General features: G+C 38.0%; 1 protein-coding gene across 4 annotated transcripts; it reads right to left on the reverse strand.

Annotated features, from left to right (window-relative positions):
* Positions 1–1,607: 1,607 nt before the first annotated feature.
* Positions 1,608–8,756, reverse strand: LOC134311806 (uncharacterized). 4 transcript variants are annotated; one of them, XM_062993481.1, is made up of 9 exons: positions 8,670–8,756; positions 5,633–5,754; positions 5,157–5,463; positions 4,988–5,073; positions 4,256–4,308; positions 4,074–4,116; positions 3,913–3,983; positions 3,599–3,691; positions 1,617–1,672 (listed from the first exon to the last, which is right to left on the reverse strand). In XM_062993481.1, the coding sequence occupies exons 2-9, from the start codon at positions 5,720–5,722 to the stop codon at positions 1,660–1,662; spliced, it is 756 nt and encodes a 251-aa protein (XP_062849551.1). In that variant the 5' UTR covers positions 5,723–5,754; positions 8,670–8,756; the 3' UTR covers positions 1,617–1,659. The 4 variants fall into 4 exon arrangements, with proteins under 4 accessions (XP_062849554.1, XP_062849551.1, XP_062849552.1 ...); XM_062993484.1 differs by lacking the exon at positions 3,599–3,691 and having other exon boundaries at positions 1,608–1,672; XM_062993482.1 differs by lacking the exon at positions 8,670–8,756 and having other exon boundaries at positions 5,633–5,822.
* Positions 8,757–10,723: the final 1,967 nt, after the last annotated feature.

Genomic DNA, 10,723 nt, shown 5'->3' on the forward strand with positions numbered 1-10,723 from the left:
AATCCAACCTTTTTGAGCGAATAACACAACTCGTGGTGACCGGAAGAGCCGTACCTGTGGAGAGACTCAGCAAGGAGCATCATTTGGCCCCAACGGACACCTTCTGTACGCGTGTGTGTGTTCGAGATTCGTCGGTGGAGAGACGTTAGGACCGCAAGTGTTCTACGGATCCAAGGCCGAAATAGAATCAACCAAGACGACCGGCGGCGAGGTGATCTAAACTGGGGTATTCGCTTCTTCCTCCTACGGCTTATGGCTCCAGGTGACACGGTTTATGTGCTCTTGGTAAAAGTTGGGTTTCACTACAAATGTTTTATTCGTTTCACTATTCTCGTATACTCTTTAATTAGATCTTAGAAGGGTTTCCTTCCATCATCCCATCGTAAATCTCAAACTAATTTTATATAGTAGTCCATCTAACAATGTATGCATGAATCTTTAGGTATTTAGGTAGTAAGCATTGTATTCTTAGTTTTAATGTTCTTTTAATAAACATTATCGTTTTATGCAACTTGGCACAGTGTTTTTAATTGCTTTGAGGCGAGGAATAGTCCATTTGAAAGAACTTACAATCAGAGGAAAGAGACTTGTTTATGTATGATATTTTAAAACTTAGGTTCCCAGCGGTCAACCTTTAAATCCAAAATCGCTGGTGGTGCTCCGTTATCAAGGCTATTAATTATATAATTATTTAATTATATAATTAATTAATCGATCATTATTTTAATCCAATTAATACTACAATATTGTAAGAATCTAGGAGTGGTAATTTTAATGTGTTTGAACATGTATTTGCCATTGGGAATGGTGAATCATCCAGAAACTCGAAATTTTTGGCAGTGGTTTCAATCCAGAGGGGGGGAAGTGAAGTTAGTCCAGTTGCAAACATTAAAACATCTTCCACACACAGAGCAGCCTGGCCTTCTGTAAAGGAATATAATTATCATGCACATCCAAGTAGTAAAAATTTAAATTTATTATGCAATCTTTTGCACACCTTCACAATCAAGGAGATAGTCTGCCCAGTAACCCAGGGTTTGTCCTTCTCTGAGCCTTCTGTTGCTTCCTGATGGACTGAGGTCATGTTTGAAAAGTCTCTCAAGTTCAAGAGCAGTAAGTTTCTTTTCTGAGTAGCACAGGACAGGGGCCAGCAATGTAGGGTACTGCTGCAGTGCAGTTAAAAACTGAAGGGCTGAAAGACCTTCCTTAAATCTAAAGAGTACAACACAGTTACACTGCTGTATGGTGCCAATTACATACAGTATGTGTATAAACAATATGATAAACATTATTTAAAATGAATATCCATTAAAACAATCACCAGAAACATTTTTTAAAAAGTGTTATATCTAGTACATTATTGATGCTATACTTAACTGACATCAGTACTTACAGTGCCATTTAACAGCTGAATTGCAGACTGGCACTATATTTGTTTTTTTAAATGGAAGGTAACCAACCAAAAATTGTAAGACTAAGATATGCTGTTACCTGTCGATTACACACATGTTGCGGTCAATAATATACCATCGGAGATAGTCTGACACAACTGTTTTCTTTTCTTCAAGAGCTGCCACATGTCTCAGACAGCCAGCTGTCTGTAACATTGTGCTATGCCTCAGAGTACAGTCTTGCAGAGCCTCCACAGAAGCAGCATTCTCAATCTAAAAAACTAAAATGGGGCACAACAAGTAATCAACCATTTCATTAAAACAATATTCTTGTATCATTGTCTTATTTCATCAGCTCAACAAACCATGTAGGTGCACTTAGGAGTTCTTTGGTTTCAGGCTGTATATCACAAAAGGTTTTTTGGTAAAGACAATGGCTCTACATAAAGGCATGAGTTCAATACTGAATTATCTGCATGCATATACAACACTTCAATAATATGAAAAACTACTTACTACATGCACATGCAGCATTATAAACATAACCACTGCATTCATTAAAAACCCTTGGAACATTTTTTTAAAATGTGTGTAGGCAATATGTTTCTTGGCATACCTTAACACCTTTGTAACTGGTGTTATGCAGTTAGCAGCGCTGCTGGAGATTTTAAACGCTTTAGTGTCACTGCTGGACTGAGAATAGTCCACAAACAAAAAATATCCAGCCAACAGCACTCCATGGGCAGCATCCTGTGACCACTGATGAAGGTCTAGAAGATGACCAACACAATAGGCAGCAGATGAGCTATCTCTGACTTTAGATCTACAAGGTGGACCAACTAGGTAGGAACGTCTAATAGAGTGCACAGTGAGTGGACACAGTATTCAAAAACTCCAGCAGCGCTGCTGTGTCTGATCCACTCATACCAGCACAACACACACTAACACACCACCACCATTTCAGTGTCATTGCAGTGCTGAGAATCATCCAACACCTAAATAATACCTGCTCTGTAGAGTCCTGACCATTGAAAAACACAGTAAAAGGGGGCTAACAAAGTATGCAGATTGGACAACAGATGGACTATAGTCAGTTTTTAAACAACTACAAAATGATCCTATATGGTAAGTGGAGCTGACAAATAATCAAAGAGTATATAAACAAGGAGGTGGTTTTAATGTTATGGCTGATCGGTATATAAGCTCAGTCAATAAATGTATATACTGTATATGCTCACCTTCTCATTACATTACATACATAGCTTAATCCTACTTCCTGTACTATCACAGAATAATAAATGTAGCCATTCCTCTGTGTATGTGAGCATGGAAGTAAACTTTTAAGAAACAAATCGATAAACCCTGCCCTACAATAGCCTTACACTTTTCTTACCTCTCGCAAAGCTTTCCCTATTTCTTCTTCAATTATTAAATCAACTGTTGCTTTGAATGAAGGCTGGCCTGCTAGGTAATGTACAAGATCTTCTGACAGGAAATGGGGACCTGGACCTCCATGCACAACTGACACTGCAATCATCTTCCCTGCCAAGTAGTACTCATCCTCCCTGACAGCTGTGAATGAAAATTATTCTTATTTCTATATTCAGATAAGCTGAAACTCAGCAAATTGTTGCTTGATATCTATGGAACAGTTCAATTAACAAATCATATAAATGATGTAACATAAGTGGAAGTCACAAGTCTAACACTATAAATACCGTTTGCATTGTAGACCAAGAAACGTTGTCCTGCTGGTCCATCAAAAATTGGCCAATCTTTTAGATGTTTCATTAATAGAGTTAGAAACTCTCGTCTAGGACCACCTGCATCAATTCCATCTTCAAAAACACCAGCATCATCAGTAAATCTGACCAGCATGTCACAGGTTTCTGAATAGGTTGCACGCTTGAAACCTCGGATTGCTCCATCCCAAACATTTGACCTTGAGATGTTGAACCGGCTGACTCTTCCATGATCAATAGGATGTGACAGATTTGTGATGATTTCAGGTAGTGTAATGTTTACCTCCTCCTTATAATTACACAAGAGTGACTTACATAGGAAATTCCAGACAGTACACACTGTTTGACAAAGCTGATGTGCAGTAAAAGGCTGATTTCACATATTATTATATAAGTAATTTAATCTTTTATCAGTAAATGTAAAGAGAAAAACTAAATTGCCACCATCAATAACTGCCAGCTTACATGGTCAAGTCTGGTATATTCTGAACATTAACAGGAACAGGCTCTTCATCCTCCTCATCCTCAACACATGGTGCATAAAGGTCTGTGTATTTACTGTAGGGAAATTATCATTCCTGTGTTAAAAAGGTACTATATCCATTTTACACTAAAACATGCTTTTTAAGTGATTTACAACTTATGTAGATCCCTGAAGGGCTTTCTGTAGGATAACCATTCTACAGATGTTTTTAGAAACAATTTATCAGTTTCTTTTCTATCTAGTCTAAATTTTTATAATCAAAGTTTCTATTAAGCGAGTCTTTTTTTTTGCTTACCTGTAGCAAAGAGACTTGGCCTGATTGGATCCAGGTGGATCCAGATTATCCTCAGAATCTGATATTAGAATCTAAAAAATAGGGAAGGACATGAAAGAACCTAAATGTCTAACACAACAAAACTGAAAGCAAAAAAATGGAGGTAACATCTGCTTCAATACCTGTCCAGCAGATATTGTAGAGGAAGAATGTCCCATTGCATCTCTAAAAACATGTTAAAATTGCTTACTTAGTGCAACAGGGAAAGCCATAATAATCTGGATAGTTTTGTTATGTTTCACATTATTCTTGTACTATTTCATACTTAATTTAGTCAAAAAAAAAAAATTACGTTAGTACTTACACTTCATCTTCGGGTTTGTTTTTGGGAGTATTTTGGTTCTGGGGTTTAAAAACCTGAGGGTAAAAACATACAATTTTCAACAAACTTATATAGCCTGTATTATTCGTCCCTTATGAGATATACATATATACAATTAAAACCACCTCCTTGTTTCTACACTCACTGTCCATTTTATCAGCTCTGTTTACCATATAGGAGCACTTTGTAGTTCTATAATTACAGTGTGTAGTCCATCTGTTTCTCTGCTTGCTTTGTTAGTCCCCTTTCATGCTGACCTTTAATGGTCAGGACTCCCACAGAGCAGGTATTTCTTGGTTGGTGCACTATTCTCAGTCCAGCAGCAAGATCCACTCATACCAGCACAACACACACTATCACACCACCACGTCAGTGTCATTGCAGTGCTGAGAATCATCCAACACCTAAATAATACCTGCTCTGTGGTGGTCCTCAATTTTGAAAAGCAGGGTAACAAAGTATGCAGAGAAAAAGATGGACTACAAACTGTGATTTTAGAACTACAAAGTGCTTCTATATGCTCAGTGGAGCTGATAAAATGAACAAAGGGTGTAGATACAAGAAAGTGAACTGGTGGTGCGTTTTTCACACACATGCACACTCACGCACATGCACGTACACGCACACTGTTGAACCAAAATACTGGCCAGCATTATGCATATACTCAATTCTCCCATGTACATCTTCCCTAAATTATGTTTCATGTTAACTCACCACGGTGTCAGCCTGATTGAATTCAGTTCTGCTCCTAGTTGTGATGACAATTTCAGAATCAGAGTCTGATTCTGATCTAGCATCCACTGCAGTTAAAAGAAACAAAAGCACTACATTATGTGTCACAACAGTTTTAAATATATATTTTAAAATCTTCAGATTCACAAACCTCCTCTAAAATGTTTGTCTTGGCATAGGAAAAAACTGATTCTGCAATATGTCTTTCCTATTTCTTTTCTATAGTCAGCCAACATGAATGGCCTTTCTGTTCCAGGCACATGGACCACTTCAGAGCAATCTGGAAACAAAAGGACGTATGGTCCTTCATCCATGTCCTTGTTAAAGACTCTCATTTTATGGACAGCAAGTTTCAGTAAATCAGGGGCTGTTATTTCTGGGTCTGTAAATAATGGAAGTGTTTTGCCTCTTGCAGGTTTCAAATCACACCCATGTGGCACCATCAATCCTATGTTTATCTAGAAAAATTTAAGACAAAGAATACGATTACTGTAAATCCTAATTTATATGATTGTTGCATAGCACACCAAACTGCTCTACTGATTAAAACATGAACTAACTGTAAACCTATTTTCTTGCTGACAATAGTCGTTTATATATAACAAAACATATATTGTGGAACCTTACCTGAACTTGTCGTCTTTCATGTTTAAGTCGTCTCTTTGGCCCACAGCTAAAGGACTGTCTTTCTTTTGATTTGTTGTTTTTGTAATCCATAAACTGTTTGTACGACTGGCAAGGTTGTTTAGCTGGAATAGATAAAACTGATCATCCACACAATATGACATTAAAGTTAGCAGTCCCAGCATACGTTGTGGCAGGGTTGCCAACTCTCTCGCAAAAGTTAAACACCCCAACACCCCACACATCAGAAGAGAGTTAGCAGCCCTTTCCCGGTGGTAATCAAATAATTAACTGGGTGCATTATACTTTAATAATAAAAAAAATCTCTGCCAAAGATACCTAACGCTAGCTAGCGTTTACATTACACTTACTTTCTTTAACATTTCCAGATGTTTTAGAAGTAGCCCATTCTTCTTTTGACTGCTCTTCTAAAATTCTAACGATTTACCGCAAGAAAAACAAAAGCGGACTAATTGGCTAAAATGATTGCCACAAAATGGACAAAACATCGCTGATCATTTACCGTCACAACTGCCGACACAACTCTGTTCACTTTATCCCCGCCAAACAGTTTGATTGACAGCAGGTAAACAACAAGCACTTCCTGTATATTGTTCCTACCTTTTCCGTCAGAGCTGCCGTTTGTAAATTTGTTTCGGCATTGGTAAAAGTGTTTCAGCTCTTGTAAATTTGTTTCGGCACTTGTAATTTTGTTTTTACCTTTGTAATTGTGTTTTCTAAAATGTATTTTTTTTTTACCTTTGTAATTTTGTTTTTACTGTTGTAATTTTGTTTTCTAAAATGTTAATTTGTTTTGCACTTCTCGGCCACCGTACTTACTTATACACCGGAGGAAACACAGTAGAGAGAGTGTCTAATTTTAAATTCTTAGGCACACACATCTCCCAGGACCTCACATGGACCACCAACACCACCTCTCTAGTGAAAAAAGCACAGAAGCGGCTCTACTTTTTAAGGACACTAAGAAAAGCCAACCTGTCCAAGCAGCTTCTGGTGTCCTTCTATCGCAGCACTGTGGAAAGCATTCTCACCCATGGCATTCTGGTGTGGTATGCCAGCTGCTCTGAGGCTGACAAGAAGGCTCTTCAGAGGGTCATCAAATCAGCTCAGAGAACCATCAACACTGAGCTGCCTTCACTAGAGAACATTTACAGAACCCGATGCCTGCGTCGGGCCACAAACATCATAAAGGACTCATTTCACCCTTGTTGCAACCTGTTCTCCTTGTTGCCCTCTGGTAGGCGCTATAGGAGTATCAAGGCCCGTACTTCCAGACTCCTGAAAAGCTTTTACCCCTCCGCCATAAAAACACTAAACTATCAAACTTTACATCCTAGGAAATAATGTGCAATTTATAGGGACTGTGCAATAACCTTCTTCTTTTCTTCTGTAAAGTTCTTAAAACCACTATATTTCTGTATCTAGATGTGTATATGTTTATTTTGTAAATACATGTGTATATATATGTCTGTGTGTACGTACATGTACCGTCAAGGAGATGCTCAAAAATTTCGTTGTGCACTGTGCAATGACAATAAAGGCATTCTATTCTATTCTATTCTATTCATTATTTGGGGTAATACATGAGTGTGGCACTAATATGAAACAGGTCAGGGTTTTTTTGTTGTGTGTATCTGATTATCTTACGTTTAATTCTAAGGAAAACACATATATACACACAATTTTTTTATTTATTTATTAAAATTGGTTCCATTCATGACCGGGCAGGTAGTTACTGCTTACAAAAGATTCATCAGTTTAAGTTACGATATTTAAACATTTTTTAAAAAGGTCACGAAGAGAACAATAAGATAGAACATGCAAACATAAACATAACAAGGCTGTAAAAACAAAGTAAATCTAAAAATAAAAAAAAAACCAAGCTATCACAAGGCCAGAATTATTTAGAGCATAACAGACTCTATGGCACCAGATGTATTTTCTATTTTATGAATGACACATATGTGTGTTTTACGGCCTCCTCCCTTTTCTCTCAGTGTGGAGGGGGTTAACAAATTGGACGAAGAGGGCTATAGAAGACCTATGTAAAATTGCTTAGTAAGTTGTATCTGTTGGTCCTGTATTCTGTAAAGTGGCTTTGAGACAGTCTATTGTAAAAAGCGCTATATAAATATAGTTGACTTGACTTGACTTAGGTATTCTTACTGGTGTGCCTTTATGCTGTATGTAGGAATCCACAATTGTGCTTTCAGTAAACTTCAATCCAGCTCAGAAGAAACTTTGTGTCTGCGTTTGCTTTCCGACACCACAATGGACACGGACAATTTTGTATCTCCAGTTCGCCTAACTTGAACATCTTTTCACTGTGGGAGGAAACCGGAGCTCCCGGAGAAAACCAGAAACCCCTCTACATTGTGAGTTAAGGGAAAGAAGAGGACTGGACACGCTCTGCCAACCGACTGGGAGTTTATTCTCTCTGTATATAAAATGAGAGCAGCAAATGTACAGCACAGAATGAATTTTTTCTCTCTCTCTCTCATATGCACAGCACACTATCCTCAGTGTTTCTGCGGTGAACTGAGCATTACAGTATAAAATATATAATTAATAAAGTTTACATTAATACATTTACATTTTTAATAACTGCATTATTCGGTTAACTTCATAAATACTGTTTATATTTTTGTAATTTTTACATATTCTTACTTCATCTTACTTCATAAACGTACAGTTTAATAAATAATACGTATTTTGACACGCTCGCCGCTCCCACGTACTGTTCAGTATGAAAGTGCGATTTGAAACACAGCCGAGATTTGATAGCGTGGACTGCAGAATGAAGGGAGAGAGAAAATATCGAGGGGAGAACAGAGGAGACCGGACAGAAAAAACAACAGAACATTTCAGATCTTTTTAAGCTGGAAAAAACCTGAACTCAAAACAACATCCACACCATCAGAGCGTCACGTTGATACACCGACTTTTCATCATCACCACAGAATTTTTTGAAGACTCAGACAAACACACACATACACACACACACACACACCAGATCTACCTCATCTAGAGATACAATCACTGACAGATAGGGTGGCCAGACGTCCGGCTTTTCAGCTGCCAGTCCTCCATTCACACAACGCTAGGACGGACACTTAAAAATCCTCCTTTTGGAGTGAACTGGTTTCATTTTTGATCAATATTATTTACCATTGGCTCAGGTACATGTCGGAACAAATGCTTTGTATTTTATTGGTTTAACAGCCTCATTTGACTCCTTATAGAGCTACCACTGGCCAATCGGAGAAGGCCCGCCCTCTAAATGCTAGTCTGTGATTGGGTGGTTGAATTTTGCCCGCCCGCTCTGTTCTGTAAACACCGCTACCTGAGACGGTCACTCACTTTCATGATCAGGATCGCGGTGAAAATGCCAAAAAGTAAACTTTTGGAGGCAGCGAGGAACAGACTTAAATATGAAAAGACACAACATTTAGTGAGTAAAACGGTAATTTGTTATAGAATTCTTGCTTAAATTGGTCAAAAACTCTGTTATATGGGTTCTGGATTCATTCTGTGTGTTGCAGTATCATGTCCCGCTGTTCCTAATATGATGTCCGGCTTTTGGGGTGTAATGGCCTCCTTTTTGTTTCTATGAATGTGGCCACCCTACTGACAGAACCTCCTACAAACACCACAAATCTCGCGACTAAACATTACAGCTTTATGTTCTGCCTGAGCTGCAGCTGAAACCTTTAGTTCTGCAAACCTTTAGTATATTATATTATATACCTATATTAAATAATACTACGGTGGCTGAGAAGTGCAAAACAAATTAACATTTTAGAAAACAAAATTACAAAAAAAACAAAAACTAATTTACAAGGGGTGAAACACTTTTACAAATGCCGAAACAAATTTACAAACGGGCAGACGTGACGGAAAGGGTAGGGACAATACACCGGAAGTGCGTGTTACTTACCTGCTGTCAATCAAACTGTTTCTCGGGGGTGAAGTGAACATAATTTGTGATGGGAATTATAAAACTGCACTTATAAAAAAATATAACGGGTCATTACACTGTCATGAGAACATTATCAAAATGTTTTATATATGGTGTTTAACATTTATTATTTTCATTCTTTATTATAATAAATCAGAACCAGATTTTAGGCAAAACATCTGCACTCTGCCCACTGTGCTACTCATACAGCGGTGTATTAAACAGTTTATCATGCTGCTATAACCAGCACACACACACACACCATTACTAAGAATAAAAGTGAACACTACTTAATATAATAACCAAAATCTTTCTAATTCCCACGGTAGCAGCAGTTTCCTTCTGTTTCATACACATCACCCGTCTCCCATTGATCAAAATACAGAACAAAGCGTCCTGTATCGGTTCAATACTGAACACCACGTTTAGTCTCCAAATAAACACCGATTCTGTATGTTACGGGATGGTTGGCAACCCTGGTTTGATTGTCTCTTATATAGTCAGTGAGATAAAATCACCAAAGCTTTAAATCAGTCCCACACATTCTCCTGCTGGTTTAATACGAGCTCCGATACACTGAGTCCAGAGTTACAAAAGTGAAACAAGCTTCAGAACCTCGGGATCAAATGTTCCGTCCCTAATAAACAATGTTTTGTCCATTTTGTGTTCATTATTTCAGCCAGTTGGCCGCTTTTGTTTTTCTTGTGGAAATTCTGTAGATGTTTAGAAGAGCGGATGATAGATAGAGATGCACAGGCCACGTCTGCACTTTTAAACGATCTAATGACCCCCCCCCCCAAAAAAAAATCAAGTCAACTGGATTAAATGATTTCCACAAAATAGACAAATCATTGTTTAGCGTTACCATCACAAACTCCGTTCACTTCACCCCCGAGAAACAGTTTGAGTGACAGCAGGTAAGCAACAAGCACTTCCTGTGTGTGGTACCGACCCTTTCCGTCACATCTGCCCGTTTGTAAATTTGTTTCGGCTTTGGTAAAAGTGTTTCAGCTCTTGTAAATTTGTTTTTGTTGTAAATTTGTTTTTTTTGTAATTTTGTTTTCTAAAATGTTAATTTGTTTTGCACTTCTCGGCCACCGTATAATACACTGCCT

The sequence above is a fragment of the Trichomycterus rosablanca genome, chromosome 4 (assembly GCF_030014385.1).
Source record: "Trichomycterus rosablanca isolate fTriRos1 chromosome 4, fTriRos1.hap1, whole genome shotgun sequence".
Classification (NCBI taxonomy): Eukaryota; Metazoa; Chordata; class Actinopteri; order Siluriformes; family Trichomycteridae; genus Trichomycterus; species Trichomycterus rosablanca.

Bases quoted from the DNA above. Each gene is read 5' to 3' on its own strand.
- LOC134311806 (XM_062993481.1), bottom strand. From the start codon at position 5,722: ATGGATTACAAAAACAACAAATCAAAAGAAAGACAGTCCTTTAGCTGT. The intron at 3,984-4,073 runs GTATTGAAGCAG...CCTATTTTTTAG, and splicing joins CTACAATATCTGCTGGACAG to ATTCTAATATCAGATTCTGA. The intron at 3,692-3,912 runs GTAAGCAAAAAA...ATTTCCCTACAG, and splicing joins GCCAAGTCTCTTTGCTACAG to TAAATACACAGACCTTTATG.